General features: G+C 46.6%; 1 protein-coding gene across 1 annotated transcript in view; it reads left to right on the top strand.

Moving 5' to 3' along the window:
- Window positions 1-25,199, top strand: part of ANTXRL (ANTXR like) — a 38,875-nt gene that overhangs the window by 1,950 nt on the left and 11,726 nt on the right. The window contains exons 2-12 of the mRNA XM_087862956.1: window positions 9,185-9,256; window positions 10,598-10,669; window positions 14,430-14,511; window positions 14,613-14,646; window positions 15,682-15,761; window positions 15,838-15,906; window positions 16,233-16,313; window positions 16,409-16,469; window positions 22,797-22,895; window positions 24,134-24,203; window positions 24,772-24,862. Coding sequence (XP_087719082.1) covers window positions 9,185-9,256; window positions 10,598-10,669; window positions 14,430-14,511; window positions 14,613-14,646; window positions 15,682-15,761; window positions 15,838-15,906; window positions 16,233-16,313; window positions 16,409-16,469; window positions 22,797-22,895; window positions 24,134-24,203; window positions 24,772-24,862 — 811 coding nt within the window. The remainder of the gene's footprint in view (window positions 1-9,184; window positions 9,257-10,597; window positions 10,670-14,429; window positions 14,512-14,612; window positions 14,647-15,681; window positions 15,762-15,837; window positions 15,907-16,232; window positions 16,314-16,408; window positions 16,470-22,796; window positions 22,896-24,133; window positions 24,204-24,771; window positions 24,863-25,199) is intronic.

A 25,199-nucleotide genomic window follows, 5' to 3' on the forward strand; every position in this document is an offset into this window, starting at 1 on the left:
GTATTTGAAACATCTCTTGCTGTGTTGCTATATATTTACCTCTTAGGACTGCGCTTGCTGCATCCCAAAGGTTTTGAACTGTCATGCGTTCATTTTCATTTGCGTCCATGTACTTTTTAAATTCTTCTTTAATTTCCTGGTTGACCCATTCATTCTACAGTAGAATGTTCTTTAACCTCCATGTATTTGTGGTCCTTTCAAAGTTTTTCTTGTGATTGACTTCAAGTTTTATAACATTGTGGTCTGAAAACATGCAGGGAGAAATCCCAGTCTTTTGGTACTGGTTGAGACCTGATTTGTGACCTAGTATGTGATCTATTCTGGAGAAAGTCCCATAAGCACTGGAGAAGAATGTGTATTCTGCTGCTTTAGGATGAAATGCTCTAAATATATCTGTGAAGTCCATCTAGTCCAGTGTGTCATCCAAAGCCCTTGTTTCCTTGTTGATCTTCTGCTTCGATGATCTGTCCATTTCTGTGGGTGAGGTGTTAAAGTCCTCTAATATTATTGTATTTATCATCAATAAGTTTCTTTAATTTTGTTATTAATTGGTTTGTATATTTGGCTGCCCCCAAGTTAGGGTCATAAATATTTACAACTCTTAGACCTTCTTGTTGGATAGACTCCTTTATTATGATATAGTGTCCTTCTTCATCTCTTTTTACAGTCTTTGGTTCAAAATCTAGTTTGTCTGATATAAGGATGGCTACCCCAGCTTTCTTTTGATGTCCATTAGCATGACAAATAGTTCTTCACCTCTCATTTTCAATCTGGAGGTGTCTTTGGGTCTAAAATGAGTCCCTTATAAGCAGCATATCAGTGTGTCTTGTTTTTTTGCGTTTTTTTTTTTATCCATTCTGATACCCTATGTCTTTTGATTGGAGCATTTAGCCCATTTACATTCAGAGTAATTATTGAAAGATATTAATTTAGTGCCATTGTATTACCTGTAAATTTGCTGTTCCTGTTAATTGTCTCTGTTCCTTTCTGGTCTTTGCTACTTTGGGGCTCTCTTGCTCGCTCTTGCTCTCTCTCTCTCTCTCTTTGTTACTTTCGGGCTCCCAGGATTCCTTTAATATTTCTTGCAGGGCTGGTTTAGTGTTCACACATTCCTTTAGTCTTTGTTTGTCCTGGAAACTCTTTATCTCTCCTTCTATTCTGAATGACAGCCTTGCTGGATAAAGTATTCTTGGCTGCATACTTTTCCCATTTAGCATGTTGAATATATAATGCCAGTCCTTTCTGGCCTGCCAGGTCTCTGTGGACAGGTCTGCTGCCAACCTTATGTGTCTGCCTAATAGGTTCAGGACCTCTTGCCCTCAGCTGCTTTCAGGATTTTCTCTTTATTTTTGAAATTTGCAAGCTTCATTATTATATGTCTGGGTGTTGACCTATTTTTACTGATTTTGAGACAGGTTCTCTGTGCCTCCTGGACCTGAATGCCTGTTTCCTTCCCCAGATTAGAGAAGTTCTCAGCTATAATTTGTTCAAATAAACCTTCTGCCCCTTTCTCCCTCTCCTCATCATCTGGGACCCATATTATCCAGATATTATTTTGCTTTATAAAATCACTGAGTTTTTTAAGTCTCTCTTTGTGATCTAATAGGTTTTTTTTTTTCTCTCTTCTTTTTGGCTTCCTTATTTTCCATCATGTTATCTTCTATATCACTGATTCTTTCTTCTGCTTCATTCATCCTCTTTTTTATAGCCTCCACTTGGGATTGCATTTTGGTAATAGCATTTTTAATTTTGGCCTGACCAGATTTTAGTTCTTTTATTTCTACAGTAAGGGATTCTTTAGTGTCTTCTATGCTTTTTTCAAGCCCAGCTAGTATCTTTAGAATTGTTGTTTTAAATCCTAGTTCAGACATCTTACTTATATCTGTATTGATTAAATCCTGGCAGTGAGTACTACCTCCTCTTCTTTCTTTTGGGGTGAGTTATTCCACCTTGTCATTTTGTCCAGAAAAGAAAGAAAGAGAAAAAACAATAACAACAATGATTAAAAAAAAAATACAAAACAAACAAACAAAACAAAAACAAAAAAACAGATCCTGGGTGTGTTTTAGTTTGCTTGTTAAAGGAAACCAGATCCATTTACATCAACATGGATGGAACAGGGGCTGGGGGGGAGGAATTATGCTAACTGAAATAAGTCAATCAGAGAAACACAATTATATGGTTTCACTCATATGTGGAACATAAGAAATAATGCAGAGGACAATAGGGTGGGGGTGGGGGGAAACTGAATGGCCAGAAATCAGAGAGGGAGACAAACTATATGAGAATCTTGACTCCGGGAAACAAACTGAAGGTTGCTGAAAGAGAGTTGGGTGGGGGGGTGGGGGTGGGGGAATGGTGTAACTGAGTGATGGGCATTAAGGAGGGCACAAGATGTGATGAGTACTGGGTGTTATATTGAACTGATGAATCATTGAACATCATATCAAAAACCGATGATGTACTATACCTTGGCTGATTGAATTTAACTTTAAAAAATAAAAATAAAAAATAAAAAAATAAAAATAAAAGAAACTAGATTCAAAAATAAGAAAGAAAGACATAATATAAAGTGAAATACAATGAAAGGAAATGAAAAATAAATATATATAACATATAAATATAAATAAAAACTTTAAAAGAATTGAAAAAATAAGAAAATAACTGAAAAAAATAATACTGAAAGACTAAAGAATAAAAATATCAAGAATGCTGTATATTGTTTTCCCCAAGAGCTGAAGCTCTGCAGCCCTCTATGATCAGTGAACTTGGTGCAAGACAGTGGTTTGTGCTGGTCTTCTAGGGGAGGGACCTGTTGCACTGATTCTCAGGGGCACTGGCCCTGGTGGAAAACCGCACCTGCAGTGTGCAGGGAGTTAGGGCTCGGTGTCAGCAACTCTGGACTCCAGTCTGCGGTGCTGTTTTCCTCCCTGAAGGCTTTCAGCACTGATGGGCCCTGCTCTCTAGTTCTGGAGCTGAAAGCTCACTCCCCCTAGTCTTCAGTGAGCCCTCACAGAAAAGTAGTCAATCACTCGTCTCCCTGGTTTCTGTCGCAACTCTGTGTTCACCCAGCCTGTGACTGAGCGTTTTTATCTGGCACGTGACTGAGTTTCAAAACTCCAAATTTTTCGGACTCATGCTATTCCTCTCCAAGGGAGAAGGGAGAGTCTTGGCTCACTTTTTGCCTTTTTCTGGACCCCTCCCAGGAAAGCAGTTGCACAACTGTTCAATGGTTCGCAGTTTAAGGTATCACAGAGCAGAAAGCCGGCACCTAGACTTGCTGTTCTCAGTCAGCTTCCTCGCTCTGATGCCTGGGAACTCTGCCACACTCGGGCACCCCTGTTCTTCTTGTGACCCTGGGGATCCTAAGGTCACACTGTCACACCTGGGATTCCACCCTGCTTTGCCATTTGCATACATTTAAGCCAGGGACATACCCCACTATAGCACACTTCTAGAAGTTCTGATTTTACACTGCACCGCTTATAATACTTTGCGGTAGCCCTCCTCAAGCACGCTCCTCCCCACGCAGTATCCTCAGCTATTTCACCCTGGATTCAAGTGTCTGCATCTCCTACCTTCCAAAAGATGGTCACTCTTCTTCTTGTAGACTTGCAGCATTTTTTTTCTCAGATCTTCAATTGATTTCTCAGATGTTTAAAGATTTATTTTTTTTAATTTATTTATTAGTGAGAGACAGCCAGCAAGAGAGGGAACACAAGCAGGGGGAGTGGGAGAGGAAGAAGCGGGCTCCTAGTGGAGGAGCCTGATGTGGGGCTCGATCCTGGAATGCCAGGATCATGCCCTGAGCCGAAGGCAGACACTTAACGACTGCGCCACCCAGGCGCCCCTGATTTCTCAGATGTTTAGAATGATTAGATAACTATCTAGGTGTATTTGAGGAACCAGACAAACTTAGGGTCGCCTACCCCTCCACCATCTTCTATTTGTATATTTTCTTTGGCTAAATGCCTATTGAAGTCCTTTGTCCATTTTTGAATTGAGTTGTTTGGTTTTTATTGTTGAGTTGTAGGAATTCCTTATATGCTCTAGATATCAATCCCTTTTCAGATATACGATTTGCCAATGTTCTCTCTCATTCTATAGGTTATCTTTTCATTTTTTTAAAGTATCCTTTGCACAAAAGTTTTTAATTTTGATGTTTGGTTTATCTATTTTTTTGTTTTATTGCCTGTGCTTTAGGTGTGATATCCAAAACACCATTACCAAATCTAACATCATGAAGCTTTTCCTCTGTAATTTTTTCTAAAAGTTTAATATTTTTAGCTGTTGCATTTTGGTTTTTTATTCATTTGAGTTAATTTTTGTATATGGCATAAGGTAGGAGCTCAGCTACATTATTTTGCGTGTAGACATACAATTTTACCAACACTATTTGTTGAAAATAGTGTCCTTGCCCACATTGAATGGTCTTGGCATCCTTGTTAAAAAAACAATTGAACATATATACAAGGGTTTATTTCTGTGCCCTTTATTCTATTCCATTAGTCTATATGTCTGTCTTTATGCCAGTACTACACTATTTTTTATAATATTTTTTATTATGTTATGTTAGTCACCATACAGTATATCCCAAGTTTTTGATGTAGTGTTCCATGATTCATTGTTTGCATATAACACGCAGTGCTCCATGCAATACATGCCCTCCTTAATACCCATCACCGGCCTATCCCATTCCCCCACCCGTTCCCCTCTGAAGCCCTCAGTTTGTTTCTCAGAGTCCATAGTCTCTCATGCTTCATTCCCCCTTTTGTTTACCTCCCCTTCATTCTTCCCTTCCTTCTCCTACTGATCTTCCTATTTCTTATGTTCCATAAATGAGTGAAACCATATGATAATTGTCTTTCTCTGCTTGACTTATTTCACTTAGCATAATTTTGATTCTTGTAGCTTTGTAATAAATTTTGAAACCAGAAAATGTGAGTCCACAAACTTTGTTTTTATTCAAGACTTTTTTTTAAGATTTATTTATTTATTTGAGGGGCGCCTGGGTAGCGCAGTCGTTAAGCGTCTGCCTTCGGCTCAGGGCGTGATCCCAGCGTTCTGGGATCAAGTCCCACATCAGGTTCCTCCGCCGGGAGCCTGCTTCTTCCTCTCCCACTCCCCCTGCTTGTGTTCCCTCTCTCACTGGCTGTCTCTATGTCAAATAAATAAATAAAAATCTTTAAAAAAAAAGATTTATTTATTTATTTGAGAATGAGAGAGAGAGCATGTGCACAGGTGCATGCGAGCTCAAGTAGGGGGAAGGGCAGAGGAATAGAATCTCAAACAGACTCCCTGCTGAGGGCAGAGCCCACGGGGCTTGATCCCACAACCCTGAGATCATGACCTGAGCGGAAATCAAGAGCTACGCATTTAACCAACCAAGCCACCGAGTAACCCCAAGATTTTTTATGAATTTTAGGATGAATTGTTCGGTTTCTGCAAAAAAAAAAAAATTGTTGAGATTTTGAGAAAGATTGCATTGAACCCATAGATAGCCTTGGCTGCTATTGCCAGCTTTAGGATATTAAGTCTTCCAGTCCATGAATATTGATATCCTTCCAATGATTTGTGTCTTTTTAAATTTCTTTCAGCCGCATATTGTAGTTTGCAGTGTACTATCTTCTGCCTCTTTGGTTAAATGTACTCATAAGTATTTTGTTCTGTTTGATAATATTGTAAATGGATTTGTTTTCTTAATTTCCTTTTTGGAATGTTCATTGTTAGTGTATATCAAAATGTAACTGATTTTATATGTTTTTCTGTATCCTGCAACTTTGCTGATTTCTTTTATTAGTCAAACAGTTTTTTGTGTGTGGAATCTATGTGGTGTTTTTACGTGTAAGTGTAAGATCATATCATCCAAGAACAGAGACAATTTTACATCTACCTTTTCAATTTGCTTGCCTTTATTTCTTTTCCTTGACTAATTGGTCTAGCTAGAACTTCCAATACTCCATCAAACTGAAATGATGAAACTGGGCATTTTTGTATTACTTTTGATCTTAGAAAAATCTTTTAGTCTTTCACTACTGATATGTTAGCTGTGGGTTTTTCACATATGGCCCTTATTAGGTTTACCACAGAACTTTTCTCTATTCCTAAAAAGAGTGTTTTTATGAAGGAAGTATGTTGATTTTATCAAATGCTTTTTCTACATCAATTGGAATGATCATGTAGTTTGTTTTTTTGATCTATTAAGCCTATTATATTCTGTTCTGTTAATTACATTGTTTGATTTTTGCATTGAATCATGTTTCCATTGTGGAAATAAATTGTATTTAGTCATGGAATATAAATCTTTTAATATGCTGCTAAATTCAGTTTGCTAGATTTTTTTGTTGAGGATTTTTATATCCATATTCATATAGGATATTGATCTGTACTTGTAGTATTAGTCTGGCTTTGATACTGGAGTAATGCAGGTCTCATAGAATGAGTTTGAAAGTGTTCTTCAATTTTTTGGAAGAGTTTGGGATGGAATGGTGTTAATTCTTTATTAAATGTTTGGTCACATTAACCTATGGAACCATTTGGTCTCGGGCTTTTCTCTTTGGGGAGATTTGTGATTACTGATTCAATCTCTTTACCAGATCTATTGAGGTCTATAGGTCTATTTAGATTTTATGCTTCTTCATGTTTCAGTTTTGGCAAGTTGTATGTTTCTAGGAATTTATCCATTTGCTCTAGGGTATCTAATTTGTGGATATATAATTATTCAGAGTAGTTTCTTATGGTTCTATGTATTTCTGTAGTATCAGTTGCAGTATCTCCTCTTTCTAATTTAAATTAAATTCATTTATTTCAACACCTTTATTATTTTGTTTCTTCTGCCAACTTTGGGGTTCATCTGTTCTTCTTTTTTCTAGTTCCTTGACATGTAAAGTAAAATATTTTATTTGATATTTTTCTAATTCCTTACTACATGCATTTCTCATTATACATTTTCCTCTCAGAACTGCTTCTGTAGCATTCTATAGGTTTTTCTATTTGTTTCCATTTCCATTAGTCTTAAGGGTTTCTTCTCCTATTCGGTTCTTTTTCCCATTCTCATCTTCTTTGACCCATTGGTCATGCAAAAGTATGTTTAATTTCCACATATATGTAGATTTTCCAGATTTCCTGTTGGTTTTTATTCCGTGTTATTGGAAAACATAGCTGCTATGATTTAAATCTTCCTAAATTTGCTAAGACTTATTTTGTGTCCTATCATAGGCTCTATCCCAGAGAATAATCTGTGTGGACTTGAAAAGGATGTGCATTCTGCAACAGTTGGATGAAATGTTCTATATATGTCTTTTAAGTCCACTTGGCCATAGCATGATTCAATTTCAAAGTTTCCTTGTTGCTTTTCTATCAAAATGATCTATCTATTGCTGGAACTAGGGTATTAAAGTTGTCTGCTATTATTGTGTTGTTATCTTTTCTCCCTTCAGAACTGTTAGTATTGTTTAATATATTTAGGTGCTCAGATGTTGGGTATGTATATATTTATAATTTTTGTAAAAGGATCATCTTGATCCTTTTATCATTATATAACTTTCTTTGATTCTGTTACCATTTTTGGCTTAAGGTCTATTTTGTTTGATATAAGTATAACTACAATTTTTTCAGTTTCCACTTGTGTGGAATACCTTCAGTCCCTTCACATTGGACCTACATGTGTCTTTAAAGCTGAATGAGTCTCTGGTAGGCAACAATTAGCTGGGTCTTGTTTTTTTATCTGTCATTTTACAGATTTTTCTTCTGGTATTATGATGCTGTTTCTAATACCATGCTAGTACTGATGCTGTTTTTTGCTGTGTGAGATTTATTCATTCTCTATTGACTCCTTATTATGAGGGAAGAGAATTTAGCTTTCTTACAGATCAGGTTCCCCACATGATTTTCCCCATCCTCTCCATTCTTCCAACATAGTTATATCACTAGGGTGTTTTGACCTCAAGCTGCAATGATGGAGATATCTTCAAATGTCTGCTGATCATCTTCATTCTCATTTAAGAGTGAGACATGAGAACATGATTGGAGCTCTGTGTGCTGGAAACCCACATAGTTGCTCTTCCATATTGCCTCCTTCCTAGATACCTGTAGTACCTGCAGTGTTTTCCACTATCCAGGAGCACTCATGTTTGTCCAAGGGTTTCTGGAGTCTAAATATTTCTTCAAAATCATCACAAACTGGAAACTTCCCCAGAGTAAGTGGGTGAGTTGAAGATTCTTGTTTCCTGTAAATCATCTTTGGAAGATCCTCTTCACTCAGGGGAAAAACAGGAGAGAAAAGTAATGAGGAGAGTGGACAGGGTTTCCATTAATTAAGGAAGTTGTCTTGCACTTTAGCATGGAAGCTTCCGAAAGAAAGTCTGAGTTGTGGATTGATTGTCAGAGCATAGTACTTTCCTACTCAGCAATTGTCCTACTCAGCCAGACTCACCCTGATCTGCCTAGTGCAATGGGTAGAGCATGGGTTTTGAAGCTTGGTATGGGTTCAGATCCATATCACTATTGATATTGTGGCAAATATCATGACCTGTGAGTCTCATCTGCAAAATGGGAATACTGCTGATATCATAGGGTTGTTCTGGAATTGGAAATAATGCATGTAAAAGGCCTGGTATATACATGCTCCATGAATGATAATCTTGACATCATTAGAAACCACCCATTGATAGTTTTGGATGTAGTCTAGAGTAGAGAGAAGAAATGATATAAAGAAAAAGCCAGGAGCATTTTGTTGGGATGTGGTGTCAGTGAGCTCTGCCTCCCACCCAACCACACACACCTTTAAGGGTCAGGGGAGGAGCAGACATCTGGGAGACAATGGGCAACCAGGAGAGCCAACAAATCAGAATCACTGGAGGCTTTACCAACCAATGCATCCTCCCTCGTTTCTTGTCCAACAGCACCACCTAGCATGACCAAACATTCTGGTTTGCCACCAGAAGTCCCTCATCCTTGAAAGTTCCTCAGTCCCTAGCACACAGGTCTCATTAGACAATCTTCCCACAACTCACATTGATGACCCACTGAGGTCACTGAACAGTGTGTGGCAGGCTTTGGCTATGTTGAGGAGAGTAGGGGTGAGGAGCTTGCAAAAGGGCCTGTAGGAAGGCAGAGAAGGCAGGAACTATTCCTACGCAACAGATGTGAGTCATCTCTCCAACTCATGTTTCTTCATTTCCAGGTCGGGCAGTGTGAACAACAACTGGATGGACATTTACAACATGGTGGAAGATTTGGTCAAGAAGTTTTATAAGTATGGCTTCTCTGTGTTAATAGGGTGTTTTCTTCTGCCAGACACAGTACAGAGCTGTTTAGACTCAGTGGGCATTGGGAGTCCCTCCAGTCAGGAACACAGAGCACAGAGTGAAGTTCTGAAGCAGGAAAGGACAGATCACAGTGATTCCAAGGGTCTCAGCAACTTTACTTGGCTCCTGCCTGAGAATCAGGCCATATTACTGGGGACACAGTAATAATGCCCTGAGAACCTAACAGATTAGGAAACAGAAAAACCAGCAACACAGTAATTAAACACCTGGTTAAAAGGTGGCAGGGGCCAAAAGAAAAAGACAAAGAATTTATATGACAAGCTTAAGGAAAAAGGAAGAATTTTAATTCCAAGGATGGTTTCCCAGAAGATGTGGTGATATTAACTAGGCTTTGATGGATAGGAAAGACAGGGTAACAAGAACCGTCAAGGAGACTTCTTGTGGAGTAAGTGGTCTGTTTGGCTGCAGAGTAGGGTTATCTCATGAGAGGGCTAGGAGATGAAGATGGGCATGTTGGCTTGGAGCCAAGGCCATAATAGCTCATAGTGCCAGGTCATGGGGCCTAGATTTTGTGCTGTGAACAATAGGGAGCTACAGATGATTCTTCTTTAAGGGTCTGACATGATCAAGGTTGTGCGTCAAGGAGAAAAGTCTGACAGAAATGGGTAAAATGAGTGGGAACAAGAGCCAAGAGCAGTAGGGAGTTCAGCTAGGGACCTATGGTACCAATTTAGCCAAGGATAATGAAGGTCAGCAGACCAGAAGACAATGGCCAGGAGCAGGAAAGGGAGGGATGTAGATGAATGGTTGCCAAGAGGGAAACTAATTTCTTTGAGAGGAGAGATGAGGTGGGGGAAGACATGCAAGGAAGGAAGGACAGTGAAGTTCCAAACAATGTTAGAGAAGAGAGGCCAGGTAGGAGACACTCCTGCAGAAGTGTACAGATGTTTCTCTATCTCCTTGTTCATGCAGCTGTCTGTGTGAGTACCTGCCTGTGTGAGTGCATCTGTGTGTGTGTATGTGTTTGTGTGTGTGTGCGTGCACGTAAGACAGACAGACAGACAGACGGACAAACACTACTGGGATGTTGTGAGTGTAAGGGTGGATCAAGATGTCATTCTGGCACACTCTTCCAGAAAGGCCAGATGTCTTACAGGCCTCAGAATTCCTTACTAAAGTTATAGGAAATTCTAGGTTTGGGAAATGGGCCCCAAAGGAGAAGAATGGATGGGGGCAGGGAAACTGTCATGTACTCCTCCCTGGCTTCTCATTGGCATCATTTTGAGCCTGTTTCTATGACTTCTCACAAGCACATGCTTCCTTCCCAGCCCAAAAGTGCGGATATCTTTCATCACCTACTCCACAGATGGCCACACCCTCATGAAAATCACATCAGACAAGTAAGTGACATGTTGACCCCCAAGGCAAGCCCAATGGGTAAAACTGCAGACAGAGCCAGGGAGCAAATGGGTTCTCCGAGACCACAGTAGGCAGCCAACTCCTGTAGTGCAAGCTAGTCAGGCCTGGGCTCCCCTCATTGGGCACCATGACTCCCAGCTCTGGCTCCCCAACCCTCTCTGACCCCCTGCTGTTCTGACATTGGTCGACCTGTGCTACTAGATCTTCTCCGCCCCCTAAGCCCTGCCTTTCACCTGTCCTGAGTCCTTCTTTCTGCATTCTTCCCTGTTCTTAGAACAGGCTGGCTGTGAGGACTCCCAGGATTGTACCAAGCAGATGTGTGGTTCCTTTACAAACAGTGACCTGCATTAAAGATCTGTTGTCATGTGTCTCTCTCTGCCCTGAGCCAGTGGGGGTGCCAGTGAAAAATGTCATAAGCAGGGAGGAAAAGGATGAGTAATATCTAATTATTGATGGTCTCAATGAAGGGGATCCTGCTTCCTTGGTGGGTCTGAGACAGGGGAGCCCATGAGTGGGGTTCTGAACATCAAGCTTGAGGAAGGCATGACATGCCCAAATCCGAGGTGGGTCATGGTGGGCCCCACAGCTTTCCCAAAAGCCTGGAAGTAGGGAGTTATGGAGCTTCTGAGTAGCTGACTAGGGAAGTTAAGATTCCTGAGGGCACAGTTGACTGGAACCCAACTCAGAGAGAGTTAAGCAGCAAAGAGAGGTTGAACATCCTTAGGACTGGATGGACCCCAGAATTTGAGTCACAGATCTGCCATTCAGCACCATGGAGAGAAGCCAGGAGCAGCAGGGTGAGCAAGAACAACCAGCCTGCAGGGGAGGGGGTGTCCTGGTGTCAGTACATGGAGACAGTACTCTCATGTCTAACTCCAAGACAAGCAGGGAGTGGGCTTGCATCTCCAAGCACTAGTGGAGGCACGGATTTGTGCATATGTGTGGTTATACATTTAGGACAGAGAGACCTGAGTGCATATGAGTTGGAAGGAACACTGGGAGGGACACTGGCAGGTAGCAGAGAGATGCAAGGCTGCTGGACAAGAGGCTCTGGTGGAGGAACTCCCCTTGGAGAGAGGAAGACCTCTGCCTCCTCCCTCTGGGCTTGGGATCCAGATGTGAGAAGCTATGTGGGGGCTCAGGGAGGGCCTCCTGGTCCTCTCTGGACAGGGAACATAATGACGTCCTCCCCAGGCGAGGGTTCAGGAGTGGCAGTGATGCCCAGGGAAGTGGAAAAGATGTGAAATTGGGTATGGCACAAGATGTGCAGCTGGGAAGAGAACTCACACTCAGATCAGGGCCCTAAGGCTGCCAGCTCCTGAGAAACCCACAGGATCTTGACTGTAGCTGGACTCAGCCTGGGACTGGGCTTTCCTGAATGTGCCCCACTGCCTAGGAGTTGAGGAGGCCTGTGGCTGAGAGCCCAGGTGGGCCCAGGCATGCAAGGGGCTCCAGGAGGGGACAATGTTACTCGATACAAGTGTGACTCTGGAAGGTCTGCAGAGAATGTAGGACCAACGCTAGGACCTTGCTTGGTGCTTTCTGAGCCCTTTCTGCTAAGATCGAACAGGCTAAGCAGATACAGTCCAAGAGGGGTTTGTTCAGGATGCTGGAGAAGCCAGGTGGCACAGGGGCTAGGAAACCCCCAAGGGTGTTGGCCAGGAGGATGACAACATGGAAGAGATAGAGGACTCCAAGGAGTTGAGACATGTATTAAGGACTCATGTATTAAGGACACATGTATTAAGAGAGACTGCTAGGGGACAACGGGCCTGGTGTCCCTTCCATGGACAGAGCTGGGAGTAGACTGGAAGGGCAGCACTCCCAGGAGGGGAGCCTATGGGCCAGAACAATGCCTGGCCTGGGGCTTCTGGGCCAGACACTGGGAAGAGCTGAGAGTTCCCCATACTTGGGGGTGCTCTCACAAAATACATATCTTCCAGTGTGTGATGAGAGAGGACGGGGAGTGCTTCTGGTGGAAGGGCAGTGCCTGGTTTGGCCTCCACTGGCACGGGTACCAGACCTCACCTCCTGGGCTGGGCTGAGCTGGGCAGGGCCGGACCTGGGGCTCTCAGGTCTCCCCCCACAGCAACATCTCCACTCCCCACAGCGAGAAGCCTTCTCAGGGTCCACACTTTCCTAGTCTGGCTGTGCCAGCTCCACTCATCTCATGGGATTGGCCTGAACCTAAGCCCCCAGCCCCTCCTGTGTCCCAGTCCCACCTGTGAAATCTGTCTTCGCGGCGGCTGTCTGGCCACATACCCGTGGCAGCTAGGGGATCCCTGCTTATCCACTTGCACGGACACGCTCAGGGCTGCTTCCCCAGCCTGTGGCTTTTTCTTCAGGAGCCCATGAACACAGGATCCCTAGTGCTCTCATGAAGCAGCTCGCTACTTCCTTTGGCAATCCAGAGGGGAAGAAGCTTGGGGGACCGAGTCAACCTCAGGGGTCTGGGGCAGGGGAGGATGGGACAAGGCAGATGTATCAATCATCAGGATGACCTTTTCCAAACTCAGCCTTACCTGTTGGAGGGTAGTGTGCCTTCCTGGGGGACCCAGTAGCTTCTAGCAGCCCTGCCAGTCACATCGTGAGTGGGGACTCACAGTGGCACATCCATGGATGTGCCCCACGTTCACCGTGGATGGTCAAGGCAGGGCTTTGGGGTTTCCCCAGGACTCTGTGCCTGAGACAGTGACGAGTGCAGAGAAAACCAGGCCATACCCATGGGACCAGCAAAGCAGCATCTCCCACCCTATGCTCATCGGACGGGGGACAGAGGAGGCCTGAGCAAGGCTGTAAATATCAAAGACAGAGGGCAGAAGGTCATGACCAGGCTACTTGACTTGTGTCCTGTCCCAGCCAGACAGGTCTACACACTGCACAGTGGCTCCAGGACAGCTTGGGGCTGCTTTATTTTCCTTTTCTTTCCTTTTTTTTTTTTTAAGTATAAGTGGCACACAAAGTTGTATTAGTTTAAGATGTATAACATAGTGATTTGACTATTCTATATGTTATGCTATGCTCACCACAAGTGTAGCTACCATTTATCACCATACAACATTATTGCAATATCATTGACTATATCCCTTATGATGTACCTTTCATCCCTGTGACTTTTTCATTCCACAGCAGGAAGCCGGGATCTCCCACTCCCCTTCACCCATTTCAGCCCTCCCTCCAACCCCCTCCCCTCTGGCAACCATCAGATAGTTCTCTGTATTTATGAGTCTCTTTCTGCTTTTTCTTTGTTTGCTTCTTTGTTTTGTTTTTTTATTTCACAGATAAGTGAAATCATGTGGTATTTATCTTTCTATCTGACTTAATCATTTAGCATAATATCTTCTAGATCCATCCCTGTTGTTGCAAATGGCAAGATCTCATGGGTTTTTTTATGGCTGAATAATATTCCATTGAATGCATAGACCAAACTTCTTTATCCATCCATCATTGGACATTGAGTTGCTTCCATATCTTGACTTTTGTACATAATGCTGCAATGAACAGGAGGATGCAGAGATCTTTTTGAATTAGTGTTTTCATTTTCTTTGGGTAAATACCTCATTATGGAATTACTGGATCATATGGTAATTCTATTTTTAATTTTTTGAGGAACGTCCATACTGTTTCCCAGTGTGGCTGCCCCAGTTTGCATTCCCACCAACACTGCACAAGGGTTAGCTTGGGGCTCTTTTGAATAATCCACACCTCATACCACCAAAACCCCTTTTCTGATTTTTTCAGAAATGAAATACGTGAGAATCTTGCTAAACTGCAGAATGTAGTGCCTTCCGGAGCCACGCACATGCAGGAAGGACTTAGAAAGGTACCAAACTAGAGCTCTGAGGACTTCTGTTTTATGGAGTACTTAGAGCATTCCTGGGCCCTCTCACTGCCCTCCCCCAACTCTCCTTCATTTCCTTGCAGGCAAATGAGCAGATTGAACAAGAAAACGCTAGAGGTAAGCGGCCTGGTGACTTCACTGTGGGCAGGTGTGGGGACAGAGCCAGGGCTGGGCCTCAGGGAGGTCTGGTGCAGACCCTCATTGGCCCCTTCCTAGCATTGACTCTTGGAGCAAGGCGCTGTCCTCTCTGGGCCATGGGTTCCTCCTCTGTGCAGTGAGGATGAAAACCATCCCCAGTGGTGTTCTCAGAACAGCATGGGGCTATGCACATATCCTCTAGGTTCTTGGTAACTGTGAGGTGCTCGACCTACACTTGGGCTGCCTGAACGAGGAAACAGAAAAGCCAGGGGACCTAGAGCAGACAAGATTCCGATTTTAGAACAAAGTGCTGGATTTCCCTCTTGCTGCCCACACTTTGTCTCCATCACATTTCTGGCCCTGGCTCCTTTCCCTTCAGTTCCTTCCCTCTGGCTGATGTCACCCTGTGACTGTGTCTCCAACACTGGAGAAGGCTGTGCTCTGCCCAGAACCATCTCATCTAGACTGTAGGGTTGTAGCCTTTGCCAGGAAGGAAGCGTGGGCCTGGTGGGGAAAGGCACTGAGCTGGGCATGGGATCCGCAGCCCGAGAGTCTCTACCTTGCCTTCTGGACCCCTGGGCCCGCAGATACAGCAGGACTTTCTGCAGGTGCTGCCCTGAGCCAGGGCCAAGCTTTCACTGCGCTATGGGATATCTGGTACAGTCGAGTCTGGCTGTCCATTCCTTCGCTCATCTGAAAGGCTGATGCTTGTCCAGTGAAGAGCTGGAGTTACCTTTCAGGGCAAAGGTTGTACGTCTGGTCATAGTGACGGTTCAGTAGGAAGGGCTGGAGCAGGGCTCAGTGCTGCGTCTGCACTGTGGGTCCTGGCTAAGGCCCCTTCTCCCTCCAGGGCTGGGCTGCTAGCCCTCCAGGCAACCCTGATGGTGGGTGCTCGGGCCGGGTGCCTCTCCTCTGGAGGAGGAAGTGTGGGGAGCAGTGCTGTGGCTCCAGCAGCCTGCGGAGAGTCACTCTGGGTGCCTTTACTGATCAGGCTACTGCATGCTTCTTCTGCAGAAAAAAAGGCTCCCGTCGTGATTCTCGCTCTGACTGATGGAACTCTGCTCCCATTCCCTTTTGAGGAGACCAAGATGGAAGTGAGTCCCGTCCATTGTTACCAGTATTTTGCTCCACATATCTGGTGATTTATACTCAACACTTTCATTCTCTTAGGCTGAAGAGTCTCGGAGACTGGGGGCAACTGTTTACTGCATTGGTGTAAAAGACTATAGGAAAGACCAGGTAATTCCGAACAGGTAACAGGTACCACCTGTGAGCCTAGATGCGGAAAGCGTTCACAGGCAGCTTTCCTAAGGATGCTTCTCTAACCCACCCTAGTGTCTGCACAGCAGATAGCCGCTGCAGAAATGAATGACGAGTGTGTAAAACCTGCCAGCAGAGGTGCAAGTGGAAGGCCTTTCCCTTCCCTAAGGTGGGCTGCTGGCCGATGCTGGGGCCTGGCAGTTGGAGTCTAACATAGCATGAGGGAAGCGACTGTCTCCTGGGATGGGGATTTCTATCTCCTCAACCCCTGGCCGTGGGCCCAAGGCACCTCCTCTGTCTTGTAGCTGCTGGACATTGCAGACAGCCCAGATCACATGTTTGGAGTGGACAATGGATTTAAGGGACTACGAAACATCATAGGACCAGTGAGTGAGGGATGAGAGAAAGGGGATGGGTGACTTCTTACCACACCCCTGCCCCGTTCACTGTCCCTGACTTGCCACCCCCCTCTCTATTCCAGCTCGCATCTAAGTCTTGCATTGATGTTACAAAAGTGGAGCCTTCCTCTTTCTGTGCAGGAGGTAAGAGCCAGAGTCACTGTTACAAACACGGGGCGGGGGTGGTGAGTGCGGTGTGAGCATGGCATGAGTTTCAGGGTGTGGTATGTGCCAGCGTGGAGTGGTTTAGAAAAATGTACACAAGCTAGAGACGTAAGTGTATCTTTCTGTGAGGTGGCATGCCAGGGATTGTCGTGCAGGTATGTGGGTGGTTCTGTTTTTTAGTTTTTGACATAATATACATATGCCTCTCTGAGTAAGTTTAAAAGCTTACCGTGATTTCACATACACATATAGCAAAATGATTACTGCAGTAAGTTTAATGTAATAATTTTTTAAACCTTAAAAACAAAAGTTTAATACGTAACAAGAAAAAAATATATTTAAAAACCTTCAACAGAACACTACAAAATGAAATCCGAGAACATATAAAAAGAACAGTACATCAGGACTAATTAGGGACCACCCCTAAAATACAAGTCTGATTCAGTATTTAAAATACCAGTGTAACTTACCACATCAGCAACGTGCAGAAGAGAAACATGATAATGTCAATGGATGACTAAAGAATTGGACACAGGTCAATGGCCAGCGTCATGCTGGGAACATAGCCAGACAAAAGGTGTCCATACAAATACAGCTAATATCCCATCCAATGGTTATATGGGCAACTCCTCTCCCTGACATCTGGAACTTCTCAAGGGTGCCCTCTCCCCCTCCAGGGGTCCCTGTGTCGGTGTGGAGAGGACGTCCTATGCAGTGAGTTTTGTGACAGAAGCCCCCTCTCTCTAATGGGCTCTGTGTGTGCTGGCTTCTCTGTCTTATCACGGGGATTGGTACAGCGAGGTGGATAGATAAGCACATTTCTTCCACCACTAACAGCTGGATCCAGCCAGATGCAGACCCAGAGGCTGCATCTGGCCTCTGGGCCCTTGACTGTAGGGCCATAGTGCAACAGACCATGGGGTCAGATAGAACTGTGTTCACATCTGGCTGTGCTGCCCATGGACATGCAACCTGGACCAAACTAGCGAACATCTGTGAGCTCCCCTTCTGTCTCCAAGAAGTAGAAATGACAACACCCCCTAGCATATGTGAGAGGTAAGGCCGGAGGATTTTACAGGGACTGGCAGAGGATCTAGAAGCTGGTCAGCCCTAAGCAGGAGTAGTAGGACTAATAGTCCCATTATCATGGCGCCCCTGGCCCCATTGCAGAGGCCATGTGTAGAGGGCATGGTGACATCATACAGGATGAAAGCATGTCCAGCTGAACCAGCTGAGGGCAGCAGCTCTGATTCCTCCTGTCTTTTGCACAGACTGCAGTGCAAAGTTGGAGGTGGGCAAGAGATGCCCACACAAGTAGGCTCTTGTCCTGCCTCTGGTTTAAAGCACTGAGCCATGCAACCGACCTGATAGCTTCATTTCTCTGATTATGTCCCCTGGACACACATAGGCCATGGTGTCGCAGCCACATGTCATACTGCAGGTGCAAATGTCAGTCATCGTCCCCCCCCACCCCCACCCCCCGGCCACAGTGGCCAGGCCAGGATTACAGGTGCCTGCCACACACCCGCTGACAGCTTAACTCAGCATTTCCTGCTCTGACCTTTTCAATGGTTGCCCTCTTGAGGAAGCTGCCACAATGTGCCAGTCACTTGGAGGCCAAGCTCAAGGCAGGAACCAGGACCCCAAATGAAATAGAAGGAAGCATTTCATCAGGCTGTCATTCGAAATAAATCAGTGGCTCAAGAGCTTTGGGAAGCACATAGGGGATGAGCATGAGACACTGGGCCTCTTCAGCCTCTAGGGGTGCTCTCCAGGGTGAGGCAGAGGCCTCTGCTGGCCTTCCTGCCTCTAGGCCTGGGCTCCAGCCCATCGTCCGCTCAGTGCCCTCGGGCCCTGTGTTAGTGTGACTGAGTGTGGTGTCCGTGTGACTTGTGTGAGTGTCTGCTCTTTGTCTGGTGAATAAATCCGAGGGCCAGAGCCCCTGGAAAAGCAGGCAGGGGTGAGCGTCAGACCGCAGCCTCTTCACCTCTGAGGCTCAGGCTGCCATCCTCTGCACAGGGCCCGGGGGCACTGAGCAGGCCCCTTCCTGAAGCCCAGCCGGGTCTGGGAGTGTGAGGCCCCTGGCCCCCAACAGGCCAGCCAGGTCTTCCCTCAGCTCTAAAGCTGGAGGGGTGGGCATTGGGCTTCCTGCAAACCCCTCCCTCTGCTTTCCAGGGTCCAGCCCGCCCCTCTTTTGAGGCCTCACTCCCAGGAGTCTCACCTTTGCCCCTTCCCTGGTTCACTGGCCCCTCTGGATTCCCACAGCCCTTGGTCTGTCCCTCTCATTAGTCACTTGTCATTTTGTATGTGCCATGACTTCAACTTGGCTGTGTCATGGTTTATTTTTACCATTCAGTCCTTTGATATTTTCCTGGCCTTTTGTGAAGGAAATTTCCAAACTTGTACAATGAACAGCCCTGTCTCCACTACCTGGACTTTGTAGTTAATATTTGATATCTGACCATATTTATCATTTTATCTATCTAGTACTCTCTCTCTCTCTCCCTCTCTCCCTCTCTCTCACACACAAACACACCCACATACACCCACACATACATCCAGACACAGTGCATCTTATTTCTTTATGTGTTTCAGGCCAGTTTCAGGCATCAGGCTACCTCACCCCCAAAACCCATCATTCTGCATATCTTTCACTACTTATGCTAGTATTTTTAAGAGTCCTCTTTTCAAATTACAGCAAACTTTAGTGTATCATTTGATGACTTCTGGTAAATGCACACCCCGGGAAGACACAGAGTTTACCATTGACCCCAGAAAATCCCCTCAGATCACTTGCCAGACCATCCTTGCCCCCACCCCCTGAAGGCAGCTACTCTTCTCAGTTTTTTCCCCATAGGCTAGTTCTAGGACTCATGTGGTATGAACATTGTGTTTGAACATCGTGCTTGGTCCAGTACTCTCGGCACAGTGGCTTGGAGATTCACCCTTCCTGTATGTGCGCTGGGTGGACTTGGATTTTTGTGTCAGGGAGGAAGGCTGGAGGGGGCACCTCGTCATTCTTTTTCCGGTCTGTGACTGGCCCAGAGCGAGCGTCTATGAGAAGCCCAACAACAGGACACATCCATGGTGGCACATAGTAGGACCCAGGGCAGAGGAGGGCTTTCCTCAAAGATCCGGTGGGCAGGTCCTGCAGGGTGGCCAGGAGACTCACTGTGTGCAGAGGGCAGGGCAGGCTGTGTGGGGCAGGAGGACCCAGAGGGGGGAGGCAGGACCCAGGGAACAGACCAGAGACACCTTTGCCACCAGCGTGGGTAGCTGCTGTCCCTCTAAGATGATCAAGGTCCCCTTTCGTCCCATCCTCTGTCTCCCAGAGATAACTACCACAGACAGTTCATCTTATGTATATACATGGCTATCTAAATATGCTCTTACAGGATGTTTTCACATTAATGGGATCATGCAGTACATAACATTTTCCAGCCATCTGCACAAATTCCATTCACAGATGGAGGACATTTCTTTCGCTAGTTCCCTGGTCGCTATTCTGGTTGTCCCTAACATGTGGCTACAGCAGGCTGTGAACAGCGTGAGGCTCACTGTCTGTGGGCATGGGGCAGGATTCCCTGGGTCAATCCCAGACACAGAATTGCAGCATGAAGAGGACGCACAGGTTAAACGTTGGTCAGTAGAGTCGAATTTCTCCCAAGGAGCCTGTGCCGAGCAGCGGGTGCTGTTCCCAGAGCCCCACCCTCCCCAGGGCGGTCACTTCCACTCATGTGCCCGTGTCGGTCTCATGGTCAGTGGGTTGCCCTTCCTCACTGCTCGGCTTCCTCCTGGCCTTCTCGGGGAGTTGCCTGCCTTTCCAGGTCCTCTCTCGGGAGCCCCGGGAGGCCCTGTACAACTTCTGCTCCAGAAGGAAAGCCCTCAATCCAGAAGACCAGTCTCCCTGCCAGGGGCTGTGGATGCTCGTGCCCCCCGACCACTGCAATGCAGTGGCCCCTTTTGTAGGAAATGCAGCTCCCACAAACCGATGCTAGTCTGTCCTGGGCTTCATTTTCTTCCTGTGTTTGTTACTTTTGGAGGAATTGGGTGAGGGGTGTTGGAGCAGAAGTAGCAGCTACTGGACAGAGCAAAATCCTTTATCCCAACGTATCTTCTGCTCGAAAATCTGAACCCGACCCTGCTTTCCACTTACTGAGTCTTGCCAGAGCGACAGGACCCTCTGAGAGCGGCAGTGCCTGGGGACACAGATGGCACTGCTGCGTAGGTGTAGTGATGACTGAGGAGGGTCCTGAGGGCTGCAGTACGCACCTCATGGGAAGGGGGGTGTCCAGCCAAAGGACAGTGTGCAGGTTTCCCGAGGGGTGCAGGCTCTGTGAGGTCCCCGGCTGTGAGGCGCCCTGCCCTCAGCGGCTGCCCTACATCCTGGGCAACCAGGTGATAGGTACTCAGAACTAAGAGCAGAGCAGAGCAGAGGGGGCAGAAGTAGGACCTGCCGTAGGCACATGAGGTCAGATCCTAGCCCTGTACCTGCCGGGGCTCCGGGGAAAGCCACCTGCCCTCTCTTCGCCTCAGCTTCCCTCTCTGTAACCTGGGGAATAATGCCTAGCTCACACGTGTTGGGAGATGAAGGAAAGTGTAGATCGGCCCATAGTATATGCTCAGTTAGTGGGGAGTATCGTTTTGGATGAACACCAGTGTTACATGCCTTGGCCTGGCACAGATTTGCCCACTTCTGGTTCCTTCTGCCTGTTTGCTAGTGGCAGGAAGACTCTACTCGCTGTTTTGGACTCTGCTGGAGCCTGATCTCTGCACATGCAGCCAGCTGAATTTTCCCTTCCTGCCTGTATCTAATAACAGTGTGGGTTATGAGTTTACAGTTCTGTCTTGCAAAGAAATACTTCTATGCAATGAAATCCCAGAATGTCAAGTGGAAAGGATACTTCCATGAGACCAAGCAGTGGCAGCTCTGCTCAGGGTGGTCCTAGCTGCACTGGCAAAGGGTTCACAGGAGACAAGCCCAAGCGCTTGTTCCAGGCCAAACTCAGAGCCCCGTGTCTTAGAGGGAAGGGTCCTTATGAAGGGTGAGCAGTGAGCAGGCAGCCTGGCACAATCAGGTTCAAAGCAGCACTGTGATATTGCCTACTATGTGTGGGAGAGGACATGTCACTTAGAGACAACAAGCCAGCCCTGAGTGGGCCAATTCCATCAGGGGCTGTTAGGGCCCAGGCTGGTGCCCTGAGCAGGAGAGGTGAGTCGGGCCATGTGAAGAATGATTGGTTGCAGTGGGGGGTGTACTGCAGTAAAGCAGGTGCTGGCCACTGGGGGTGCTCCAAACTGAAGCTGGGCAGTGGCATACAGAAATACAAACCCACTGATGACAGATGTTCCTGTTTTCCAAGAAAGCCAGTGATCTGGATTGCTAGGGAGAAATATGCAGACTTTACAATGAACTCTCATTTTTGGAAAATACTTGAAAGCCTGAAAACCACATCTTCAGGCCAGCATCAGGCCATGGGTCTAAAATCTATTATTTTAAAAGCAGAGAACTTTCAGACACTGCCCTGATCAATGGGAGCTTCAGGGAGACTGGAACAAGGAGAAATCAGGACAGCCTGGTCCAAGGTTCTGCTAGTGTAAAGAATTATACCTAGAGAGTAAAGTGAGCTTAGGCAAACTGAACTTCAGGAAGGGGAATTAACCGGGCTGAAACAGGAGCAGTGGTGGAGGCTAACGACCTTAGGCTTGCAAGTGAAAACCTACAAGTTACCCTGGTGAACTCCCAGAGGCCCAGGCCCACCAGCTGCCCTCATTGTAACCCCTGGTGTTTGCTTCAGAGGCCAAGAAGCACCACGAGAGCCCCAGTACCTTGTTAAGGGTCTAAGGTCTTAACATGTCTCTACCCTGAGAGAGGAAGTATTTGCTGAACCCCACGGGTTGGTTGTACTGCATGAAGCCTCAGAAGGAGGCAGGGGAAAAGCAATTGTCTCCAGATTTCCAGAACCACAGCTAAGACAGGACTTCTCCTTCCCTGGGGGATTATTCTCTGCAGGGTCACAGAATCATAGGATATGCAGAGCAAGAGGCTGGGTGCCTTTAATGGGCTCCAAATGTCAGGTGTGGAGGTGAGAGCCCCTCCCCCAAGAACCTAAGGCTCCCCCGACACTCAGAGTGGACCCTCGGTGACACCGGCTGAGGATCTGGCCCAGGGGGATCACACATCTTGGTTTCGACATGTTTGCTTCCTCATAGGGATCCCTATGAATTCCATTTTGGGGGCAACCTGCCGTGACGGAGGTGCCCTGAGCCCTGCCTCACACAGTCCTTTGAATGTTGCCTTTGCAGAAAACTATGAACTGATGGTTACTGGGACAGGTTTTAATAACGCGAAGCACAAGGATGAAGTTATTTGTAGATTCATCTTCAGCGAAAATAAATTCTTCGGTAAGTAGCCCCCTTGGTGTCTCCAAGTGACAAGTTCCCCACCTCAGTCTGCCTTCCCTTCAGCCAGCTAGGCCTTCAAAGCCCTTGCTGACCCTGCACTGTGGACACTGTGTGAACAAGGGGAAGGAAGGACCCAGCTGGGAAGCTGAGAAGTCATCAACCCCCAAAGCACCAGAGCCTCTTGGAGCAGAGCTTTACCCCTACTGAGAATGGCTCTGGGTGCCGGGTGTGCCCCCGAACTGCATTCCCCCTCCCTTCACTCAGCACTCACTTGACTTGAGCGACAAGGACCTGAATCCATGGAGACTGCTGGTAGAAACAGAGGCAGCCCTAGGCCTCTGAGTCTGGGCCAGTTGCACTGGTAGCTTCCCAGGAGGGTATGTGCACCTGGGATGGAGAGAGGGTGCCAACTGCCAGGCCCGGGCCCTGGAATCCTGGCACAGGCACGCATCACATGTGTGACGTTCACCAAATGAAGATTCTGTTCTCGGTCTCTCTACTGTAAAATGGGGCCAATATGGTAGCTGAGCTAACTAAGCCATATTGCCTATGTAAGGCAATGTTTGGGAAACACGCAGGCTCAGGTGTACCTCCATAGGGCCGAGTGGCCTGAGGAAGCACACGGGTGGGCAGGCAGATGTGCCCTCAGTGCTGAGGTGGGTGTGATCCTACCCAGAGATCTGGGGGACAGGAGGACGTTCTGTGTCCTTCTCAGCTCTCCAGTTAGCCCCCTGATGCAGTCATTTGACCTGAATATAGGATGTTCAGTGATGTTTTCCTCCAGGGCCATCTAGTCAACCCAGAACTACCTCCAGCCAACACATCACTGCAGGATGAATGTTTCATTCCCCTAAGAGAAATGGTGTCTCTAAAGGTCAGGACAGGTCTCCCATTCCTAAGCACCTGCCCTTTCCCCTCCACTTTCTGTGCCTTCCGTTGCTTCTTGTTGTCTCAGCACTTGTCACTCCCTGCATTTATTTCGTTCTTAGTTAGTTCTTTGTCTGTCTCCCTCCAGTCCCTCAAATGTAAGGTCCTTGGCATCTGGGACCCAGCCTGCCTTTTCCATTCCAACCAGAGCATTGCACAGGGCCTGGTGCATGGTAGGGGCTCAGAGGGAGGCAGAGAAGAGAAGTTGGTGTCTGCCGGAGTGTTAGCTCTGCTTGCCCGGGGCTGGCAGAAAGAGAGAGATGGTTGGATGGACATGCCATTGACAGTATTCTCTTGTGATTTTATCTTAGATAAAAAAGCCACCTCTGTGGAGGAAACCACCATGATGTGCCCAGGAGTAACGATAGATAGTCCAGATCAGTAAGTGTCCAGGTCAGGGGCCACATGTACAGTCTGTGCCCCTGTGACGTATATAGAATGCGGGGAGCCACCTCTCCCACGGAAGCACATTGCTGTCTCCTGGAAGGCTCAGGGCATTCTCTACACTTGTCCTTGTTGGTGGTCACACAAAATGTTCAGGGATCTGCTGTGGCAAGGTCTCTGCTGAGGAGGGAGGATACTGGAGATGATGACCCCAGAAATGGTACCCTTGCTCCAGACAGCTGTCGAGAGCTGAGCCAACATACTCTGTAAATAGAGAAGAGTCAGGATGGTGACACCAAGCTGCCCTCCCTGGAAACTTAGCCCATGGCCACGAGGGCATCTGAGCTCATGTAAGTCTCTTCATGCCTGGTCTGCCTTCACTGGGAGGTTGACCTCAAGTGCTTACGGTGAGCCCCCCTAACCCATGCTGTGTGCTCACTGGTGGCCCCAAGGTGTGATAAGCAAGTCATTGCAATGAGAAGAGCCGTGGGCTGTGGTTTGAGCCCACTGCAAGATCTGTGCCTAACTGGGTTGGACGTTACTTTCCACAATTTCTGTGCTCTAGGGTGGTCTTCGTTGAAGTTAGCCTGAATAATGGCCTCAGCTTCATCAGCAACGGTGCTAACATAACCAGCAAGAATTGTGTGAGTGCCAGGGTAAGGCCACAGCTTCCCTTTTGGGCTGAACAGAGTATGTGTACTGGAGGCAAGAGAGGGGGATATGGTGCTATGGGCCAGAGCAAGCAGCTCATGCAGACGGGCAGCTGGGGCAGCTTCACACAGCCAGCGAGGGACCCTCAGCCTGTCATCGGCAAGCTGTCCCCACACTCAGGCCTCTTTATTTTTTTTTAAAGATTTTATTTATTTATTTGACAGAGAGAGAGACAGCCAGTGAGAGAGGGAACACAAGCAGGGGGAGTGGGAGAGGAAGAAGCAGGCTCCCAGCAGATAAGCCTGATGTGGGGCTCGATCCCAGGAGTCCAGGATCATGCCC

Source organism: Ursus americanus, chromosome 6, assembly GCF_024610735.1.
Source record: "Ursus americanus isolate L20-20 chromosome 6, mUrsAme1.1.p, whole genome shotgun sequence".
NCBI classification, from domain to species: domain Eukaryota; kingdom Metazoa; phylum Chordata; class Mammalia; order Carnivora; family Ursidae; genus Ursus; species Ursus americanus.